Genomic DNA, 23,493 nt, shown 5'->3' with positions numbered 1-23,493 from the left:
AATAATTTCATGACTTTCTGTAAACTTGATCTGAGTAAAAATAGGCGAAAACTTGTTAGTTCTAATATTTTATAGTAAAAGCTGGCATATAAATTTTTCTTGTATAATTTTCTTATGTTTTCTCATTTTCCTATAATATAATATTATTGGCAGACGCAGTTTAGTTTATATTTCCTTGCAAGCGAATGGTCCAAATATTTTAAAATTGCCTTTCCACGTTGTGATAGAAAATTAGACGTGTCGCTTTTAATATTGACATTCTATTATTATATATTAATTATATATAATTATTACTCGTACATAGTCTTATAAGGTTTTTGAAATTGACTTTGTAACTAAGCTTCATTATTATTAGCGTGTTTAATAGATCTGAAATTATAATAGACAATGGAAAGTTAAAAGTGAATAATTTAAGAGTCCGCAGCAAGCACGGTTATCCATACAAACGTAGTATTTAAAGTCCGCAGCAAACACGGTTATCCATACAAACGTAGTATTTAAAGTCCGCAGCAAACACGGTTATCCATACAAACGTAGTTACGCTCTCATTTTAGTGGGTTAGCTAGCTCTGAAACTTTGTACTTACAATAGGATAAGGTATAAGTAGTGGTTCAGTAAAAAAGTGGGAGTGAATTATCGAGTATATTTTTAATTTTTTACTAATTATGAAGTAGTTTATTTTTGCAGTAATCTGCAGATAAAATACTATATAACAACAAAAAAATCATACTGAGAAATATCAGATTGTTTGAGTTTTCTCATTTTTATTGCAATGTACTTCGTGACTTTTTGTAGAACACAATTTGTCAATCTTCACCTGCCGTTTTCCACAATGCCAGACTTGAATTTCAATTTTCACATCTAGTTGTATGCTTTTAGGAATATCATCTTACGAGTAATTTATACTAATAAACTGGAGTTCATCTTCGGTAGTCAGGAAGTCTCTCCAATCTAACCTCTGACAGAGGTTTTTCTATGGGAGACAAATTTCTGTAAAAATCGCAAATACACAAAAATGGAAATTCCATGCAAGTACCTCAAAGTGAAGTCAAATCAAAAAAGAGCAATATCGAACATGAGACAATTTAATACTGTATTAAGTAGCTTATCAAACTTAAAGAAAAAACTATGTTTATGAGAAACACCTCATAAATTCTACAGAAGCCACTGTTCAAAAAGTCTTACGAGACATGTAATATAAAAGGGGAACACTTCAAATCACCCTTTTATTTTAAATATGATTGTATTTAATTGTATAGAATAGTATGTACGGATTACCACAATAATGCGCTTATCTATGCCTGTAATTAGTTTATGTAGCTTCAGATGTAGTCATCCACGATGACGCGTAGATTTGTCAAATATAACCTTTAATAACATGGAATTACGAGTCAAGGCATTCGTCTTCGTGACTGGCACGATCTATAGCCTACCATAGTTAAAACATACAGCGAATTTGTTTCTATACAAAACTTGCTTTAGCTATATTTCGTTTATTTTATAAGCTGGAGCTATATAACCTAATTACAGGCATAGATATACCTCATGTTATTGTATGTGCAAAGTTTCATTATAATCCAACACGTTACCTTTATTCGTTGTTCATAGGCTATAGTGTCCGGATACCATCAGACAGACGACGTACTTGTTTGCCATTGTCATGGTATAAAAAAATCTACTAGTGAATAGGCTAAAGCAAAACAAATTCAGAATCAAAAATTAATCCATTTTCATTGCACGCGAGTGTGTTGTTGAATAAAAGAAAACCCTTTTAACTTTCCACAACATTGGAATTGTTTACTTTATCCTCAAATCTCAAAGCGAGCACAATTCGCATTTATATCTTAATCAGAATAAGCTTAGTTTGTCAATTTAATAATGTAATAGAATAATGCATTTTATTCAGTTATTTTTTAAATCGGAATTCGAAAAATAAATGAAATTTTATCTCAATATCTTGTTTTAATAATATTTAACCTAATCCTTTTGCAGATTCAAATATGGGTAGATATACAGGATAATTCGGGAGACGTGAGCAGGATCAAGCCTGCGTATTCAGTAAGTTATCAGTAACTGTTTCGTACCAGTATTTGTGAGATTAACGTATTATACGTTTCTTCGTTACGTAATTTTATTCTGTTCAAAAAAATAATAATTTTTAATCACACTTGCTCGAAAAAGATCTTATTTCATTCAGGACAAAGAACAAAGGCCTATTTGGTCCCGTGGGAGTTATGGATTGTGAAAAAAAGCTATAACTCCCTAGAGTCCCTGGGGTGTTATAATTTTTTTTTTATTATGTCACTTATTCATACAAACCAAATAGCATGAGTTTTACTGTTAAAATACTAGCATTTATAAATTAATATTTTTGTTTATGTTTAAAATTATTTCATTTGATTAATTCAACAGCCATTTAAAATATTTTTACATAATTTTCAATCGTGGCTGAATGCCGAATAGGCCTGTACCTTCGATTCCTGACCTGTCAAGAAATTACAAAATGGCTGACGAATGTTTAATATGTCACCGTATTTAAGAATTATTTCGTTTAAAATTTAGTTTTTTCTTCGCAAGTGTGATGAAAAACATTGTGTGTAACTCCGGGGGTAAGAATATTGCAAACTCGCGTCTTTAATTCCTTCCAACCTGCGGCTGTCGGGAATTACCACTCTCGTATCCAAAATTTCACTTACCCCCCTCGTTGCACAATGTACTATTATTTACGACATTTATGGTCACCCTCTTTGTTTTATCCATAACAAGTGACAACTAGAATGTCATCGGAGTCTGGTTACTTTTGAAAAATCGTATCTCACTCAAATGTGACATTTTATTTTCTTCATAGGTAATTAAAGTGCTGTCATAACGGTTTAAGAAGTTTTATCTTTGTTAGTTAAGTGTTGTAGGGTGTCCATGATTGTAGATAATCAAAATTAGTCCTTGAAAAAAGTTAGATAACAGAAAAAAAGCGTTATTGTTTTACTTAAATATGATACGGTGAACGATTCATTTACTGATTGGTCCTGCTCACGTCTCATGAATCACCCTGTATATTTAAAATGGAGCAGGATAATCAAAAAGAGGGTATTTTATGGATGTATATGCTTAAAAAAAAAGAAAGAGTTAAATAAATACAACAATTGGCAAACCCTTTATGAGATCTCTTCCAGTCAACCTTCGAGGAATATTATGGGTAAAAAAGAAATCTTGAAGCCAACTGCAATTTGCGAGAATATTTCGAAAAGTTGGGAATACTATGGATTTTTCGGTTTTAAAGATATCTTTGTGGAATTTTTTACATTTTTAGAAACTTTCCGTTGGCTCATCAGTACTTGACATTTAGGCAAGATTTGTTCAGACACTACAATGCCTAAGGATTCCGTCCGCCATTTTATTGCTTACTTTGCACCTGGCAGAACTTAACACACGACAATGTGTAAAAAAATTGCACATCACCTGCCGAAATTCAAAATTCAAAAATTTATTCTGCAAGCAGGCCTCAAGGGCTCTTTTTACAAGTCATTACAACATTTATAGTAACATCATATAGTGACAAGAAAAATACATAACAACATTTATAAATACAACAGCCAATACCTGGGTAAACATTACATTATAATAATCTTAAAATAAATAATTACTACAATACAATAGAGATGTATAGTATCTATGGTTAAAAACACATTAAATCTGGAGATGTAAAAGGTCCCCAATGTCAGAGTACTAATACTAATAAAATTTGGAGGTGTTAAGTCTCTCCAAGTGTCAAAATAAAATTTATACCAAAAAAATTAACCGCGTCTGGACTGTTAAACTAGCAGTCTCATAAACTAATGCTACAGAATACATAACTAGTATGTACCAAGTCAAGTATATTATACAATATGACAGAGACGTATAGTCTCCACGGTTAATACATTAAGTTTGGAGATGTATAAGGTCCCCACGGTCTGAGAAAAATAATAATAATAATAAAACACTTATTATCGCAAAATCATTTTAACCAATCACTTATCACCTGACCTGCTAGCATGAGTTGCGTTCTCGCGCGCGACTCCATACATCTAGCGCGACTTCAAGTATGGACTCGCGCGAGTACCCAAATCATGCTAGCAGGTCTGCACGGGCTACTTCACAAGTGTAAACAAGCCTTTATGCCAACAGTAACTCTTTGCAAATACATACATAATATATCTCTTTGTGTACACCTATTAGAGAATACTCTATCATTTATGCCAACTGTACGCTAAGCCTTCTATTGTGTGAATGATTAATGCGTAACATAGGCAACTGAATAGGGTAAGGGCACCAATAAACGTCCGTCTACTGTACACGTGTACGGCGACGCTCGTAATTAATTTACGACCCCTAACATAATACGGGGTGGGAGGTGACAGTAGAGTAAAACGAAGATAGATTTGGACTAAGTTATCTCAGCACGGACTGCAATGACAGAGTATGGACGTGCTATAATCATCAGTACCCCTAGTGTAAATATTTTCGACAGCGAGACGTTACGTACGCGTTTGCGTTAAGTGTCATTTTGTATGAGATTTTTGACTTTCCAAAACGTCCCGCTTGGCGCGCTGTTCAAAAACCCATACAAAATGAGACTTAACGCAAACGCGTACGTCACGTTTCGCTATCGACTAAATTTACACTAGGGGCACAGATTACTAGGAACATTACATACCCTAACATATGACTCTGTTTGTTTGGTCTGGTTCTTTGTTCGGTCAACTCGTAGAGAATGTCGTTTAGCATTAAGTTAAGTGCAATAAAGTCTTACTTGGAAAGTAAAATGCTCTAGTGCAGAAACGTATCACGTTCTGCACACTTTTTATAACAACAATGACCGAGAGGGTCGGAGCATGAGAAATGTAAATATTGTGTTACAATATTTTTTTCGATTGATTACTGATGCAAAAGAAGTGTAATGTTATTCTAACAATTTTTGGCACCTAAAAACCTGCTCAGCCTCACAGTACCAGTTCAAATCGAATATATCCAATTTTTTAAACCCTAATAAGCGCCACTTGCACCATCCCACTAACCCGGTTAAACCGTTAACCCAGTGTCAAATTGTACTGGTCTGGTAACCATGGTAACTCCAAGTTTAACCGGTAAACCCCGGGTTAGTGGGATAGTCGTGTGGCACTAAAAGGAGTATTAGAATTATTGATTATTGGTTATTTGGTTTGGCGGGTCCCGTATCTACCTTATATTATATTATCATGCTCGAATTCCGGAGTCCTCTCAACCAGAAGTGCTGCTAGCTGAGCCGACAGGTAATTGACTGGTATTACTGCAAACGTGAACTGCCCAGGAATTTCTATAACTAAGTACTTTATCTTTGGACATCACTGTAGTAATAGTCGTAAACTCAATATTGCTTTTTAGCGATAAGACCGCCTGTTGTCACCTGGTTCTATTTTCCTTTAAAATTCATTTGTAGTTTTACATGTATGTAAAATGTATAATTGTTGGTGCAATAAAGAATATTTACTTACTTACTTACTTATTGTCTAGAAATATATATTAAAAGTAACAATCAGTAAGAAGTACAAATGCGAACGTATCCCTTTTGAGGAATATCTTCCAGTTAACTTTTGATAACGAGAATTTGAAATAGAGGTGTATTGTCAAAGAAAACTTCGTAGCGACGTAAATTTACTGCCATCTTTCGACACATCATGAAAACATTTTAGAACGGCTCTTGACTTTGATCTTTATTATTTCACTGATATGAGTTCAATTTGTTAAATATCAAAAAGTGGCGCCATCTTACCGGGCGCTACCTAAAGGTAGCGCCATCGCTCGAAACGATGCTACCACATGCTACTTACTTTTGGCCTTTGATCTATTAAATGGCGCCACTTGTTTATATTTAACAAATTAAACACATATCTGTGAAATAATAAGGATCAAAGTCAAATGGCGTTGTAAAAATTTAAATCTGCTTTGCCTAAAGATTGACTGGTAGAGAATGCCTTACGGCATTAAGTTCGCCTATTGTACAGTGTGTTTTCTTATGTGCAATAAAGATTAAATAAATAAATAATGATGTGACGAAAGATAGCAGTAAAATTACGTCGCTACAAAGTTTTCTTTGACAATACACCTCTATTTCAAATCCGCTTTGCTTTTAAGTAGAATAGAGGGTAACAAATGCAGCAAAAATCCTAACTTAGCAGCGAATCCTGCTAAGAGCATTTATTTGTGCATTTATCACAAATATTTGTTCTTGATTTATGGATAATTTCTATGTATTTGTATTTATATGAACATGTACTTATTTATCGTCGTCTAGAGCCCGTCACAGATGGAGAGATAATATACCAAAATATATCTTATAGCAAAGCATCTAGACAAACCTTACAGGACGGGAATTAAACGGGAGTATCCGACAACCTTACAGGTTTAACGATACTTAATAAATAAGCTTTATCCCGGTCCCGAGCCAATCTCATCCAGAAGTGACTCGCAATCTTCCGAATGTCCAGAAGAGAGGCCTATTCTCAGCAGTGGGCGATAAAAGGCTGATATGATGAATAAATAAGCTTAGTTTTTTTTTGTAATCACATGAATAAATAAAAAAACTACATTTTACTTACTATTTGACAGAGCACAACAAGGAGGGGGGCGGGTTTAGGGTCGGCAACGCGCATGTAACTCCTCTGGAGTTGCAGGCGTACATAGGCTACGGAGACTGCTTACCATCAGGCGGGCCGCTTTGCTACCGACGTAGTATAAAAAAAAGTCCACACACGAAGCTATAATATATGTTTTGGTAAACCTCTATCTTGTCATGTCAGTGTACGTTTGAATTTGCCTGTATTTATAAATCAAATGCGACCAATGAGTGTCGGCATTATATAACGAGACATCATTAGTAGCGGCTATATCTACAGCCTGAACTGCGAGTCCCTGGCAATGAATTATTTACTGCAAGAGCTACGCACTGTGCGCTTCTGCCGCGCGTTTTACGTTCGAAAGGGTACATCTAGGAGAGGCAGTGTTGACCGAACTGTAATTAGAATTAACGTTTAACCATTAAACATTGAACAGAACCCCTAGTGTAAAATTAACTGATAGCGTGACGTAACGTACGCGTTTGTGTTAAGTCTCATTTTGTATGGGATTTAGCGACAGCGCGCCAAGCAGGACGTTTTGGAAACTCAAAATCCCACACGTCACGTCCAATACGTCACGTCGCACTATCGATTAATTTTACACTAGGGGTACTGTAAACCGTAACGGTTGGTCACAGTTTGTAATGGTTAATTGGTTAATGATCAATTCTGATTACCGTTCGACCAACACTGAGGAGGGGGTACGATAACTTCGTACTAGACAAGTCGCGAATAAAACCTACTCTGTTATACGTCATCCTAACAGACTAACTTCTGCTCACAATATCGTCGGCGTACCCATTTAGAAGTCATTCAATTGACACACTATAGACTATAAATAAATACTCTTCAATCTGTTATCTTACGTTCGTAATATTACATACAAGAAAAATGTATTCTTACCGAATTATGTTGCTGTGTATGTAAGAAAATGTACCTATTTAAATATAAAAATAAATTAATTAACACTAATCTGTTGGCCTATATGTTTTCTATTTCAGTAAAGAGCAATAAAGCAATGTGTCTTATAAAAGCTATTTTTATTTATTTATCGTATGGCAATTACTACACTGTACATTGATTAACTATTAGTTTATAATCTTAATCTATTTTATTCCAAGTAGGCAATGGCTGCCCTTGTTATGGTTTTAAAATCCTCCACTGGGCCATCGTATTTTGTCAGTGGGCACTCCAAAACGATAATTATTTATTCAAAAAATTTACACAGCATTACAGCGAGCTAATACACTGTGAAATTTATAATAGACAGTATTTATACTAACTAGGTACATGATACAGTCTAGAAAGGATAAACAGAACAAATGTAAGACAGAAGACTAATACAAGACAGAATATTCTCGCTTATCCATCGTCTCACAGAACTTCATACATTCTTTACACAGATCCATCCAACTACTTGCAAATACATCACATTCCGCTGCTGATATGCCGAACAGTTTAATGTCCGGCATATCGTGTTGCAAACTGTCACGGTAATCCTCCATCATTAGCTGCGACAGCGCCCAGCCTGAAACAGTCCCTAGACATGAATTATTTACTGCCTAGGAATATACGCACCGTGTAATTTTGCCGCTCGTTTTACGAACGCATAATCGCTGAAACTTTTACTAAGAGATGCATGATGACGGGCTAAAAATAGTACTTTGCTGCTAGCTTAGTGTAAGGACATAATTTTTTTTTTTTTTTTATATGATTAATGATTATAGTATCGAGTTACAATGGCTAAATCAACTTTTTCATACACAGTTAGAACTTTGCAGTATTTGAATAGATTTTCATAGTTATCTTTGAATTTATATTTGATTTTTGTAGGTACAATCGTTTTAAGTAGACGTAATTGTAGGTTGTAAATGTCGCTTAGATATGTTTTATATGTTCTTCCAAAGCTCTCCAAACCGTAACTTATGACTGAATCGGCCATTGACATGTACAAAAGTCTTAATGTAGTGTAGGTAATTCCCTTCAAGTTTGCAGTACATTAGACTTTTCAATGTATTGGCTATTATGCGACGCCAACGCACTATGTGATGAAAATATGTATAGTGAGCTGCGGAATTGCATGCAGATATTATGAATGAATTCATTGATAATCACCATGCACTTTTGCGGCTGATGGTACTTATGTGGGATGACATTTTCATACCATTTGGCAGCTGCCAACTGACAAATAAGCTATATGTCCCACGTCCGGGCCACCACGGGCGGCGCCACAGTCATGCACGGAGCGAATAGGTAGGTCAGACATGAACGCTTGTCACTGTATAAGGTGTCTTCTAATGGGCATTACTCCAATAGCATGTCGAGCGCAGAATTTTTAATTCAATTCAATTCAAATTATTTATTTCATAATTTAAAAACCCATAATTACAACACAAATAAAATTAACTTAAAAATATAACAATAGTCAAAATAACAATCATAATCATAATAATTAAAAAAAAACACAAAAAAATCAAAATTCTATTTCGCATGTAGTCTAATTGTTGACCTTAATATAAACATCCCTAAACCAGCGTTTCAAAAGCGCGATGCGTAAAATTCAAAAATGCAGCGGATACCACGCTGATTTCCCTAGAGCACTTTATGGAAAAAGTCATTTTCACTTCTCGTTTAACGTTACAATCATTCAAATTTAAACTTTAACACAACCAAATAAGTCTGAATTCATCTTGGCTGATGACTTGCGGTTTTTTCTACATTCTGGAGAAAATGGAGAGAAGTGTACCGTTTAGTATTTAATTTGGTAGAATTACGCATTATTTGCTGACGAATCGTTTGCATACATTTATTTCTTTGTGAGCTTTCATTTTCTTGAATTTTTCAGTTCACGCTTAGGAATAATAGATTTGTTCAATATTTAAATTTAAAAAAAAACCGGCCAAGTGCAAGTCGGACTCGCATAGGAAGGATTCCGTACCATTATCTATAAAAACGGTCACCCATCCAAGTACTGACCCCGCCCGACGTTGCTTAACTTTGGTGATTGGATGACAACCTCGAGATTGGAAAGAAATATTTATTTTATTATTTTTAGTATTTGTTGTTATAGCGGCAACAGAAATACATAATGTGTAGATATTTCAATTGGCTAACTATCACGGTTCATGAGATACAGCCTGCTGACAGACGGACGGACGCACGGACAGCGGAATCTCAGTAATAGGATCACGTTTGACCCTTTGGGTACGGAACCCTAAAAAAAAGAAAAGACGCTTGCCACAAGGATTTTCGTACATTGATCCACCTTTTTTCTATGTCTATTATATGCGCATAATTATAACTTTTTTATAAATAACAAAATACATATGTATTTCAGGATTTTAAGGAAATCACATTGGGTAGGTGTGATGAAACTAACAAAAATAAGTGAAATCATACCAAAACATTTTCATGTAAAATGTTGCCACTTGCCAAGACGAATCCATAAGGATCCACTGTCAAAAAGTTATCAGATCTCATGTAGAGCCACGCATCTATCTCTACAAGCCCTAATTTCACAAACTCTACACCTTGGCACACCTTGGTAAAAATATGTAGCATGGCCGTTTCGCTAAGAAAAACTTATCAAGCGAACTATGCTTTTGAAATTATACTACAAATGTTTTAATTAAAGTATAATTAGAAAATGCCCGAGTGGTGTATATTTCATTTTATTTGGGTACAATAATACAGACTTCCATCAAACAGTTTTTAAGAAGTAGGTTTTTATGGCTTTGAAAGTTCAAAATGTGTTTCTATTTGTCGGCTCCATGTGACCGCCGCGCCGCCATACATGAGGCGGGGACAGATGAGAACGATTCATAGGAAATACACCAAATTAAGCACTAAAGCTTTTGAACACCGGTCTGGCCTAGTCGTTAGTGACCCTGCCTATGGTCCAGGGGTTCGAATCCCGGTAAGGGCATTCATTTGTGTGATGAACACAGATATTGTTCCTAAATCATGAGTGCTTTCTATGTAATAATTATATATGTATCTACGTCGACTAGTATCCATTTTACAAGCTTTGCTTAGATTAGATATAATGTTAAAAAATATATACTAAAAGCATTTAAATTTAACAGAAATATACCTTTTTAATAGAAAGAAAGGGAAACCCTGTTAAATATCAAAATGATATTCATAGGTACAAAAATTCTAAAATAATTAGGTATACAACAAAAGTTTATATCAAAAAATGCTATCAAACCAAATATCATGCACCCAAACTTGATAAAAAAAACCGCAGATTCTCACATTTCGGGAACCAAGTTTATTTTGCATTTCAATAATTATCAAACAACCAAATTGTAATAGCAAGATAGATTATTTTACCATAATTGGCTGCAAAATTAACTTTGTATACCATGTTTGCGGTTACCAAATTATTTTGCGTGTGGGCAAATATCAAACTAATATCGCGAACTACAAATTTAATAATATATTTTGACAGTGTCGCTTCAATTGACTGCATGTGTAAGTTTGTATTTGCACTTGTTACTACGCCAACAGACAATGCATGTATCCTATGCACACGGTTTTTCAGCGGTATAAAAATGTGGTACTCCGCTGAATCGGTACCATTTGGCCGTGGACCACACGGCCGAAAACGGGTTCCCTTATATTTTCACTTTATTTTTATTTTACTGCCGGTAAAAATAAGGGTAAGTGTTTTTAATTTAGTTTATTCAACTGTAGATGGCACCTTTTTTCCTTATAGTTATAAATCCTTTTTATTTACTACCCATGCTGGACCTGAGAGTTATTTTTATATCGATACCACTTATATGTATATAATAATAATTTGCTCTAAAGAAATGTACCTATAATAAACCTACATTTCTTGTGTTTGACTTTCCTCATAGTCGAAATGAAAAATAGAGTGTTTAACTCGGGTAGAAGTAACCATCACACCCTCGAACTCTCGGGTGTTCAATTTCCACCCTTGGTTATTAATCTACTATAAATCTAATCTAGTCTAGTTTTTCATCTTCATGTTAAAGAAAGTAACGCTATCCACCACTAGATGGCGCCAGACTATGTCGATCATGGCGTTATTTAAAATTGTTCTCGGCTCGGCAACACACAACAGTTATTTATTTTATTTAATTTGCTGTATCCTCTTCTTTCCGTTAAATCCATATAGTGAATTTTCTTTATAATTACCAAAGTTCTCCTATCCGCCACTAGATGTCGCTAGTAGTTACATACTCTCACCTAAATCAGTTTTGGTGTTGACCATAATATTCGGTTCAGCAGCACCATGAGCGGCAACAAGCAGGACCTGCTGCTGTTCTTCGACCGGCCCACGGAGCCCTGCTTCATGCAGAAGGGCGAGGACAATGCCGTCTTCCAACTGCCTGAACACTACTACGTGAGTATTTTACCATTTATTAATAGATATACTCTGCAAAATTCACATATTCTGTAGGTATAGAGTATGACGTGGCCACTGAGAAATTCTAGATATTATAACCTTTTTTTGCCTAAATTAAAAGGAGCGGACAACCCTCTGAGGTTATAAAACCAAAGTTTTTAAATACTGAGATTAGTCAATATTTCCTAAATTACTAATTTCAAATAATCTTTTTATTGTGATCGTCACCGGAACTCTATTTTCAACTCCTACACTTACTCTGGTTATAATATTAGCTGAAAATCGTTGAGCATTAAACTAGTTGTTTGCCGCGATATCTATTGTCGTGTAGAGAAGCTGAGAGTTCCGCTACTCGATGCTAGATGTCGACTGCATATATAATAATCATTTTGGTATCAAAACTGATGTATGGAGTGAGCACTCTATTACTTCTTATTTCTTTATGTCAGTAGTTAAGTCGCAGATTCTTGCAATAATGTGACTGTATTTAAAATGAATTATTTTACATCATGCGTGAAATAAAGCACCAGAACATTAATTGAGAAATGTGGGCTGAAGATATTCTTAGACACAAATTCTATTTTATAAATCGTATAGAATTATAAAGAGTAGGTAACTTGACCATGACGTCATTGTGTAATATTATTCTTGTTTCATATTAATTCCATAGTGGCAAATAGAGATGTGCCGCCGTATGGCCGCCGTGAAATGTAATTACCCGTTCGGAGAACGTTACCGCGTAAATTACCCGAAAATTCTCTCTGTTCTCGTAATTTACGGTAACGGCACATCACTAGTGGCAAATCGTTTTGACAGGTTGAAAAAAATACTGATTTGACTACTAGTCAAATACTGGTCAAGAGTATAAAGCCCTAAGTATCCACATTTGAGTTCCACGAGGGAATATACTGTTCAGAAGGCTTGACAGGCATCAGTATGAGCATCAAGCTTTGCCCGCATCCATAGGGTGAGCCCATGGGGATTGGGTTAGCTCGCAACATAATGGTGGTATCCCACGGGTAGTGGGTCATATTGCCAAAATGTTTGGTGTAGTACCATTCGAGGAGTGGGTTGTTCCGCCAACAAATACCCTATTTTGTTCCAGCCGGACAAATACAAAAGCGCATCAGCTCAGCTAGAGAGCAAATTCGGCTCGGACTCCGGGCGCTCCATCCCAATCCGCAACATCGCGCTCCCGGACTTGTCCCTGCCCATGCAGCTGCCTTACAATGACCAGTTTTCGCTGTTCGTGCCCGCGCACCGCCAGCTCGCTGGCAGACTTATCGACATCTTCATGAGTAAGTCCCATCTACTGCATCTGCCCTCCAGACCAGTTCTTGCTCTTTATGCACGCGCATCGACAGCTCACTCGCTTCATGAGTAAGTCCAATATCTACTGACGCTGGCCATGCAGCTGTTACAACGACCAGATTAATGTGGAGGACCATCTATAAGCTCTTTCCTCGCTTCTCTTGCGTGTGTATACATACTACACTTACAGTAGGTCTGTAGAGCAGAAGGAAGTATGTCTAAGCAAAGTACGTGTTGGAATTCGAGGTTCTTGTTCTATGACGGTCTTTCAACCAAAGAAATTACATGTCGGTCTTCTCCACATTTACCTTACTTCAAAACCCTGTTGTAAGACTCTTAAAGATGCCTACACCTCTAAAGATGCTGATGAGAGCGAAATGCTTACGTGTGGTCGTCCAACCTTTTTATACGAGTAGCTAAATAGCGCTAACCTAACATTCCTTTCCTCTACGATATGCTATCGCAACTTCGAAGTTCGTTTGCCCGATGTTTCTGTTGCTGAATTTTCATTTAACCGAATGCTTTTTTTTCGAAAACCATATTTTTTTCTAAACTTTTAATAAGCATTATGTAGAAGCCATTGGAGGTAGGTTAGGTTAGATTGATGTCCTGTCCCTTCTAAAAATATTACGGTTTAAAAAAACGAGTTGGGTCAAATGAAAATTTGGCAAATAAAACATCTTAACAAATAATATTTTGAAGTTGCGATAGGTAAGCTTCTTCTACGAATTCAATGATTTTTTAGTGTCTGTAAACTAAAGAAGCTGCCTGCCCTGAAAAGAATATTAGAAGAAACACCCGGCCACTTTTTAATTAAATATTATTTTTTTAAATATTATCCTCTTACATGCGTATCCTCTTAAATAGTATCTTTCCTCAGACATGCGTGACGTGGCGGACTTGCAGTCGGTGTGCGCGTACTGCCAGCTGCGTATCAACCCGTACATGTTCAACTACTGTCTCTCCGTCGCCATACTGCACAGGTACATAGTGGCCGCTTGCATCGTATGATTTTCCACCCTGTGACCTAAATCGGACTCGGCGTGGACACTTCACACCAATAAACGAAAGGTTCATGTGTGCGCATTACCAGTCTACATACACTTCCTTGTGCGAAGGACGCGCCATCTTGTACTACTTACTTCCAACAATATGCAAACTTTTTTTATAACTTGTCTACGCAAAAAAATAAAATATAGGAGAGCAGATTGGAAAAGCCTTTTAATAGCACATTTGTTTAATAAAATAATTTGTTACATTCCAGGCCTGACACCAAGGGGCTGAACATCCCCACGTTCGCAGAGACGTTTCCTGACAAGTTCGTGGACCCCAAGGTGTTCCGTAAGGCTCGGGAGACCACCACTGTCGTGCCTGAGGGCTCCAGGGTAATCAAAATCAATTTTTAAGACACTTTGATGAACCTCACCTACCGTGGAAGGACATTCTAAGTAATGTATGAGTAGTTTTGGGTCCTTCCCGCGACAATGATGCAACAGAATGGGTGGACGTCGACCACGGGCGGCGATAATCGCTTACCATCAGGCGATTCGTCAGCTCGTTTTACCTATAAATATCATGAAAAGATTTTTTTCCTTAGAATAAACCTGACTACCTATATCTAAATAACTTCTTGTTGATAAGGTTAACAAGTAATTGTGCAATTGTTTGCTCTTCCCAAAGATGCCAGTAATTATCCCACAAAACTACACGGCCGCTGATGCTGAACCGGAGCAGCGCGTGGCGTACTTCCGCGAGGACATCGGCATCAACCTGCACCACTGGCACTGGCATCTCGTCTACCCCTTCGAGGCCGCTGATAGAAGCATCGTTGATAAGGACAGAAGAGGAGAGCTGCTATATTACATGCATCAGCAGATCATTGCTAGGTACGTCTCTCATTTTGGCACCTAGTCCATCATTCTCTGATATCTTGTCTACTCCATCGAGGCTGCAAATAGAAGAACCATCGACAAGGATATACGGGGGGAGCATCTGTACTACATGCACCAGCAGATCGTCGTTTGGTATATCCATCATACTCTAGAGTGGCCGTTCCTCTTTGCCTCGTGCTTGCTGGTTGGGTCCTGATTGGCTGGTGTTACCATAGATTAGTATATGTTATTACTGTAAGGTGTTACTTCCACGACACCGATATCAACGTGCACTGGCACTGGTACCTCGTCTACCTTTTCGAGGTAACTGACAGATGCATCACCGACAAGGACAGGTGAGGAGAGCTGCTGTATTACATGCAGATCATCGCTTGGTCGCATCTTTGCTGGTTTACAAATTAGGTACTACGTGTAGTCAGTACGTGCTTACTCAGCCTTTTTCCTCTGAACTCTAAAATCATCTAAAAATCGAGTGTGCTAAATTGAAAAAAACATCACAAGTTTATCTATGATTTTTTTCTTCTTCAGATACAACATGGAGCGTCTTTGCAACAACTTGCCAAGGGTGACGCGCTACAATGATTTCCGCGCCCCAATCGAAGAAGGATACTTCCCCAAACTGGACTCACAGGTCGCGTCTCGCGCCTGGCCTCCCAGGTAACCTTTGCAAATTTATCATAACTCGCTTGACAAACTCATAAAACCACTAAGCTCAAAAGGACTTGGCTATGAACGGCTCAAAGATTTATACGCTGAAATGCCGTAAGAAAGCGACCAAGATGCATGGTATTGGTTCTCTGCTTTGCCCGAAGGTTGACTGGTAGAGAATGTCTTATAGCATTAAGTCCGCCTTTTGTACGATTGTATTTTCTTTTGTGCAATAAAGGTTAAATAAAAAATATGAACCAAGGCATGTCCGAGGCCGGATACGAACGCAGTATATAAGCGTAACCTACACAGAGGTTTCCATATACGCGTTATCTAATGATTTGTTATTGGTTTAAACTAATAAATTAAAAAAATATTTTTATTGCTTCCAGATTTGCGAACAGCGTCGTTAAAGACCTGGACCGACCGGTGGATCAGATCCGTGTGGACGTGACCACACTGGAAGCCTGGCGCGACCGCTTCGTCCAAGCCATCGAGGAGGGCGCTATAGACCTAGTATGTAGCTCTTCGACAAGACCTGGACCGCTCGGTGGATCATATCCGCTTGGAATCCTCACTGGAGACCTGGGAAAAGCGCTTCATCCAAGCCATCGAATAATTGTAGTTGATGACCGGTTAAACATTCATCCTACACTTTTGAATCGTCCTCCTCTTTGTATTAGTGCTTTCCCAATTGATGAACAAGAAACTTGTTGGAAACAGTGGGGGGAAACCCACGATCTCCAGCTTTGAATCCGTGGACGTGTGGCTATACCACTAGGTCACCAGCGCTTGCCTTTCTCTTATACCTGTGATTCCCTTATACCATTAGTCAAAGAATTGACGGACAGGGTGCCTATAATAGAACCTATATCGGCAAAACGTCATCATGTCATGATGTTCCCTTGACTATCTTCACCGAAGTGTTAAAGGAATGGCAGTTGCAAATCTCCTAATTTCTCTTTTACAGCCAAGCGGACGCAAACTTCCTTTAGACGAGAAGACCGGTATCGATATCCTGGGTAACCTGATGGAAGCATCCTCGATCAGCCTCAACCCTGCCAAATACGGAGACTTTCACAACATGGGGCATGTCGTCATCTCGTACGCTCACGATCCTGACCATAGGCATCTTGTAAGTATTCCAAAATTTTAAAAGTTTGCATTGGAACAGTGCACGTTGTTAGAGTCGGTGGGTATGCTAAGTTTTCATACCAAGTGCTACGTCATCAACATCACCTACTTTCTATAGCACTCCGGTCACTGCCAATTCGGTACATGGGGTATTAGCGGGGAGTAGACGGACTCTGCTCTTGCATTTGGTGCAAGGAAAAGAAAGCGGAAGAGCAAAGCCCATGAAAGGGAAGTGGTTAAAAGTTTGGAGGAAAACAATCCGATAAGGAAATTCATAATTTAATCAATTTGCAGGAACAATTCGGCGTGATGGGAGACTCGTCGACAGCCATGCGAGACCCCGTGTTCTACCGCTGGCACGCCTACGTCGACGACGTCTTCAATCTGCACAAGGCGAAGTTACCAGCTTACACCCCGCAGCAGGTAACATATGTGTAGCTCCCGCTCCCGTTCACAATCACTCTTCATTACGGATATGCAGCCCAAGGCAACTTTTTAAATCTATGAACTTGAACATGTGAACGCCTTTCCACTATAATCCTAATCATTATTTGCTCCTAACAGCTGGACTTCCCATCCATCCGCGTATCCTCCATCAGCGTCCAAGGCCGCGGTGGAGCCAACACCTTCGCCACCCAATGGGAGCAGAGCACCGTGGAACTGTCTCGAGGACTGGACTTCCAGCCGAGAGGCAGCATGCCAGCTCGCTTCACCCATCTGCAGCATGAGGACTTCATGTACAAGTTAGTACATAACACGTCCAGATAGTGAGAGCCGTGGAAATGTGCCAAGATCTGGACTTCCAACCGTGAGGCAGCGTGCCAGCATGCTTCACCCATCTGCAACATGAGGACTTTAAAGACTACATGCACTAGAATATAACACGTCCTTACAGTGGCAGCAACACCGTAGAATTGTGCTGAAAGCTGAACGTTTAGAAGCAGCAGACCAGACCACTTAACCTCTCTGACACTTCAAAAAAATGAGCTAATGTTTAGATTCAAAAATTAGATTATAATAAGCGTATAAAGTGAGAAGTTGGTGAAACAAAATACCTACTTTGCCAACAGTAAGTTTCAAAAAGATCGCTAGATTTCTGTGGTCCACTAACTCGTTTGTTCTCCGATCTCTCACCCTCATAAATGATTCCCACCCATTTGATGAGGAGGATGACCTGTTATCTCCTTCCACTTTATCCTGCTAGATTTAGCTGCTTTGGCATATCAGCAGCTAACAAAGTCTTATTCATTAACCCCATTCTAATTGAATTTTCTTTTAAACCACTTCGGTGGCAAACAAGCATATGGCCCGCCTGGTGGTAAGCACTCGCCATAGCCGATGAACGCCTGCAACTCCAGAGGTGTTCCATGCGCGTTGCTGACCCTTTAAAAACCTGTACACTCCTTTTTTGAAGCAACCCGTACTGTAGAACTGTATAAATGAAAATGTTCTATCTGCGCAGCATCGAGGTGAACAACACCAGCGGGCAGTCTATGATGGGCACAGTTCGCATCTTCATGGCTCCGGCGGGAGACGAGAGCGGACAGCCGCTGCCGTTTGAAGACCAGAGGCGCATGATGGTGGAGCTCGACAAGTTCTCTACGCCATGTAAGTGTGTACCCGTCTGGCTCCGGCGGGACACGAGAGCTGACAGTCGCTGCTGTTTGAGGACCAGAGACACATGATGATGATGATGATGATGATGAGATGACGATGGTGGAGCTCGACAAGGTCTCTACGCCATGTGAGTGTACTGCTTCTGACCTGTGACAGTAGCCACTGTACCTAGCTGGTTCCGGTGGGTTGTGAATTACAATTTTAATTTATCTCCATCATTAATTTATCACATATATTGTATCAGTCAACTTTGTGATTATAATATTGTACATGTAACATGGTTCTCTATTCCATAGTGCCTCCTGGCAACAACACGATCAAACGCAGCAGCAAAGACTCTTCGGTTACCATCCCATTCGAGCGCACCTTCCGTAGTCAGGTATGATACGATTAATGTTATAATTATATGATACAATCTACTATTTACATACAAGTAATAAATAGTTATTTGTTTTATAAGGGGCTAAAGTTGTTGTTTAACCCCTCGTGCTAATATTGATACGCGAGCAAGGGAAAGATTCCAAAGTTGAACCATGGGCGTAGCGAGTGCTTTATAAATTGAATCTTGAGCAAGAGTTTCAAGACAAGGGTTAAACCAACTTTGCCACCGGGTGAAACTAAAAATTGTTCACACACCTATGCGAGGAAAACACTATCTGTAAAATATTACAAATAGAATTCACAAGAAAATAAGAATTGAATTTTTATCATTCAAAAGTCATATCATTCAAAATTATCACTTAAAAGTCAATTCCACCAGTCAACATGAGAAAACAACTCAAATTTTTTTTTTTTTTTTTATTCATGGATACATTTAATTGGGCATTGTAAAAATAAACTAACTTATCTATTAAATAAAACTAAATTAAAACTAAAAACTAATACTAAATAAAATTAAAATATGTCTAAAAAAACAAAATTTACATCCAATTACTTTGCCACTCTTGTGGATAAAATGCAAATGTAGTATCAATTTTTGAAGTAAGAGAGCCTTTACCAACTGGCGTGGTGAATGAATGGCGTGGTGACTATCTCTCATGGGCATCTAGAAGTTTACCATAAAAAAATAAATATTATAGGACATTATTACACATAAAATACTCCATAAAATAAAACCAAGGATCTGAGAAGACACGAATACCTTGACTAATATTTAGACAGCTCGCTTCATATTTATTTCCCCACTATCCCAACATACGAATATGTACTTTGGAGTACCTAAACCTATCTAACTCGTAACTTCAGGACTCTCGTCGTGGCGAGCCGGGCTCCGCCGAAGCAGCTGAGTTCGACTTCTGCGGCTGCGGGTGGCCGCACCACATGCTGCTGCCCAAGGGCACCGCGCAGGGGTACCCCTGCGTGCTCTTCGTGCAGGTCACCAACTGGAACGAGGACCGGGTAAGGAGGAATTATATTTAATCATGAATTCAGGGCTCGGCTCCGACCAGGTCAAGGTCGACTTCTGCGGCTGCAGCTGCTGCTGCTCAAGGGCACTGCCCAGGGGTTCCACTGTGTGCTTTTCGTACAGGTCACCAACTGGAACGAGGACCGAATAAGAGATATTATGTACCATTTGATCCAGTTCGTTTAATTCTCTTTAATGTACTAAATATCTAGTGAACACGAAATGCCAATCACGAAATGTACATAATAAAATCCCAATTATAGGCAATTAACCTTTTGAGGAAAAAATGTGTACCTTCATGTATCGTGCAATAAAGATTAAATAAATTAATTAATTAACAACCAAACTGTATTTATCATCTTGTTGGGCAGTAAATAATTTAAGATCATTTCTTCGTAGGTGGAACAAGACCTAGTAGGCTCCTGCAACGACGCAGCATCCTACTGTGGTATCCGCGACCGCAAGTACCCGGACAAGCGCGCCATGGGCTTCCCCTTCGACCGCCCCAACCCTGCGAGTTCGCTCTCCGATTTCCTGCAGCCCAACATGGCCGTGCAGCAGTGCAGGATCAAGTTCACAGATGCTACAAGGATTAGGGCTCAGAATTAAACTAACTTGACCGCCTTAACCCTCAATAACCTCAACTCAACAATTTCGGCATGGCTGCTTAAGGGATGTATGAAGGGGCCCACAGATTACCAGTTCGCCTGATGATATTAGTCTGTTAGTTAATCGCAAAAGGTCACACACTAACAGTTCCATTTCAGGCTTCGGCCTGACGACTAATAAGAACGGAGAGTGTGTGGCAGCTTGACGATTCCGGTCAGCATCGACAGTTATCGGCCGGACAGTCCGTGGTCTTGGAGCGGAAACTGACGACTCTCAACTGCTAGTGTTCAGTCGCAGAGGTGGCAGCAGGCCATTGCCGGCAGGCAATAATCACTAGACGTTACTGGCCTAGGACGACAGACCGCCTGATAGGACCAGAAACTGCAGGCGGACTAGTAACGGGTGGGACCCTTAAGAGTAATAAAATAAAAGATTCACAAATGCAGGGATCTTGATTGAAGTTGTACTTTCCACTAAGAGCGTCCACGGTGCGGGTGAGCGGGTCAAAGATAATGTTATGAGCTACGCTAACTGGCGCGGACTCGTGCGATGGGTTTTACCTACAATGGCACCCTCATGCCCGCGCCAGCTGACGGACGCCCTAAGATCACCACCACATCAACACTCTTTGAACAACTTCAATACAACAGACTTTCTACTTTTATATGGCTGTAGTAGCAACTCTAAATAAATATTGGATCTGATTTACGAACGCCACTAGTGTCAGGACTCAGTCAAAGTGATCTTACTTTCCCCTGATCCTCACAGGATTTCTGCAGCTAACATATACTCGTAATTACCTTGATTCTCCTTCTTATTCGACTTTGCTTTTTGAACATTGGACACCGATTATATAGAATTATTTTTAGTATATTATATTTTACGTTTTTTTTAATCATATACCTATCTATTATACGAACTTATTTAATTACTTAAAAAATACCTTTATTGACTTGTTTATAAACGTTAGGTGATCTCTGGTAAATAAACAAAGGTCGCACTAAATTTTTTTAGGATTGTCACGAAAATATAGCAACAGATGCAAATGCAGTTGGTTGTTTGAAAATATACCTATGTTATTAGTTGTATTTGTAATTGAAACATCATTTTTATTCCATAAGCATTCATGTGTTACCTAATTAAATACATATGTTAATTGAAAATATACGACAAGATTGTTTTAGCCTAAACATTTAGGTACGTAACTAAAAAAATTACGAATAAAGAAAAAAAATAAAGATCGAACCAACCACTGATAAAACAGGAACAAATACAGCATTTTTATACAAGTCAATAAAATAACTTGGATTAATAGTTTTTCTTACTTGCATATTAGTTAAGATAGTTTTTAGCAAACGGGTTTAATTATAGCTATTACATAAGTACATACTGTATATATTAGTTATAACAACAATACTAAGTAAATCTAGCCTCTTACAAAAATACCTGTTTTTTTTCTGTCGCTGCCTAACTTTCCTATAAACAATATTTTATCCTAAATAATTTATTTTCATATAATTTAACGACATTCCCAACGAATATATCTTTGTTTAAAAATAATTATGAAAGTACAAGTGATCAATTTACTACAATTCACTGTCGTATTATTGGAAAGATTTTGTACCAAACTAATAGATCAGTTGGTAGTCCTCCTGCCTATGAATCTCAAGTTTGAATCCTGGTAAGGGCATTTATTTATATGATGAGTAGGGATATTTGTTCCTAAGTCAGATTATATGTATATTTCGTTGTGTAAATACCCACAACACAAGCCTTATTAAGCTTAATGTGGGGCTTAGTCAATTTGTGTAATCTATCCTATAATATTAATTATATATTTATTTAAGGTACTCTAACTATTTAGTATCTAGGATGTAAAAAAAGGTTTAGACTATTAGGTATATTCCAGTACAGCTGACTCAGCTCATTTTCATTAAAACTCGTTATATTTTACAGTAATTACGTTGGTATTTATGAATTAACGCAGCCTCCTGCACAGTTACATACATTATGGAAATAAAAACTAAGTACTAATAAATTTACACGAACGATTTCATCCTGTATTAGGCTAGCTCTCCAAGGCAATCAAAATGGGTCATTTTATTTAAAACTAGCTTGTATTAGTAGGGCTCTACAACATTAGCAAAATTAATGTTTTAAATTTCTAGGTCCTATCTGAATAAGGCTTAGGGTGGGTTTAAAAATCATCTGTCACAAGGCTCGGAACCGGTTTATTCTTCATACAAAAAATACCGGTATTATTGCGTTCTTTGGTTTATTATTTCATTTTTAATGGGACTATCTAATAATGCGAAGTTGTTACCTAAATACATGATCCAGTCCTACGTAAAGAGTATAAAATAATGAAATATATTGGGCTATTTCGGGATTTAAAAATAAAATAAGAGATTAGAGTTCCTGCAGAAGCATCTGCTGCCGTTGGGTGGTGAAGGCGATGGTCCTGGGTTCAAATCCTGGTAATGGCATTTATTCGTGTGATGAACACGGATATTTGTTCCTAAGTCATGGGTGTTTTTTATATATTTAAGTATTTATTTATACATCGTTGTCGAAGTATCTACAATACAAGCCTTATTGAGCTTACTAGGGGACTTAGTCAATTTGTGTAATACTATATTTATTTCATTTACCTATTTATTATTGTATAGGAATTTACATAGTATACCGTTGAATGACGTTGATCAGCCCGCTAATTTTAATTTGTGAACGCGGCCGGCAAAACGTCCCACTTTATCGCTTGCCATAAGGACGCCTTGACAGATTATTCGTATAAAGATAGAAGTAAATCTCGTCCTTATGGCAAGCAACAAAGTGAGACGTTATGCCGGCCGCGGTCACATTTGT

At 38.0% G+C, this 23,493-nt stretch overlaps 1 protein-coding gene across 2 annotated transcripts; it reads left to right on the top strand.

Moving 5' to 3' along the window:
* The first annotated feature begins 11,205 nt into the window (after positions 1–11,205).
* LOC133528867 (phenoloxidase subunit 1-like) lies at positions 11,206–22,829 on the top strand. 2 transcript variants are annotated; one of them, XM_061866347.1, is made up of 15 exons: positions 11,206–11,299; positions 11,895–12,009; positions 13,118–13,310; positions 14,204–14,306; positions 14,588–14,708; positions 15,004–15,209; positions 15,744–15,872; positions 16,256–16,379; positions 16,834–16,998; positions 17,292–17,420; positions 17,562–17,740; positions 18,460–18,605; positions 18,911–18,993; positions 19,860–20,012; positions 20,419–22,829. In XM_061866347.1, the coding sequence occupies exons 2-15, from the start codon at positions 11,899–11,901 to the stop codon at positions 20,626–20,628; spliced, it is 2,052 nt and encodes a 683-aa protein (XP_061722331.1). In that variant the 5' UTR covers positions 11,206–11,299; positions 11,895–11,898; the 3' UTR covers positions 20,629–22,829. The 2 variants fall into 2 exon arrangements, with proteins under 2 accessions (XP_061722331.1, XP_061722332.1); XM_061866348.1 differs by having other exon boundaries at positions 11,209–11,299; positions 11,892–12,009.
* The last annotated feature ends 664 nt before the right edge of the window (positions 22,830–23,493 follow it).

Source organism: Cydia pomonella, chromosome 20 (assembly GCF_033807575.1).
Source record: "Cydia pomonella isolate Wapato2018A chromosome 20, ilCydPomo1, whole genome shotgun sequence".
Lineage (NCBI taxonomy): Eukaryota > Metazoa > Arthropoda > Insecta > Lepidoptera > Tortricidae > Cydia > Cydia pomonella.
The sequence above is the reverse complement of the archived record's forward strand: the minus strand, read 5'-3'. Positions and strand labels throughout refer to the sequence as shown.

What these genes read in the sequence shown, in the direction of transcription:
- LOC133528867 (XM_061866347.1), top strand. Translation starts at nt 11,899, where the DNA reads ATGAGCGGCAACAAGCAGGACCTGCTGCTGTTCTTCGACCGGCCCACG. An exon ending in AACTGCCTGAACACTACTAC is followed by an intron (nt 12,010 to 13,117) that starts GTGAGTATTTTA and finishes ATTTTGTTCCAG; the next exon opens with CCGGACAAATACAAAAGCGC. An exon ending in CATGAGGACTTCATGTACAA is followed by an intron (nt 17,741 to 18,459) that starts GTTAGTACATAA and finishes CTATCTGCGCAG; the next exon opens with CATCGAGGTGAACAACACCA.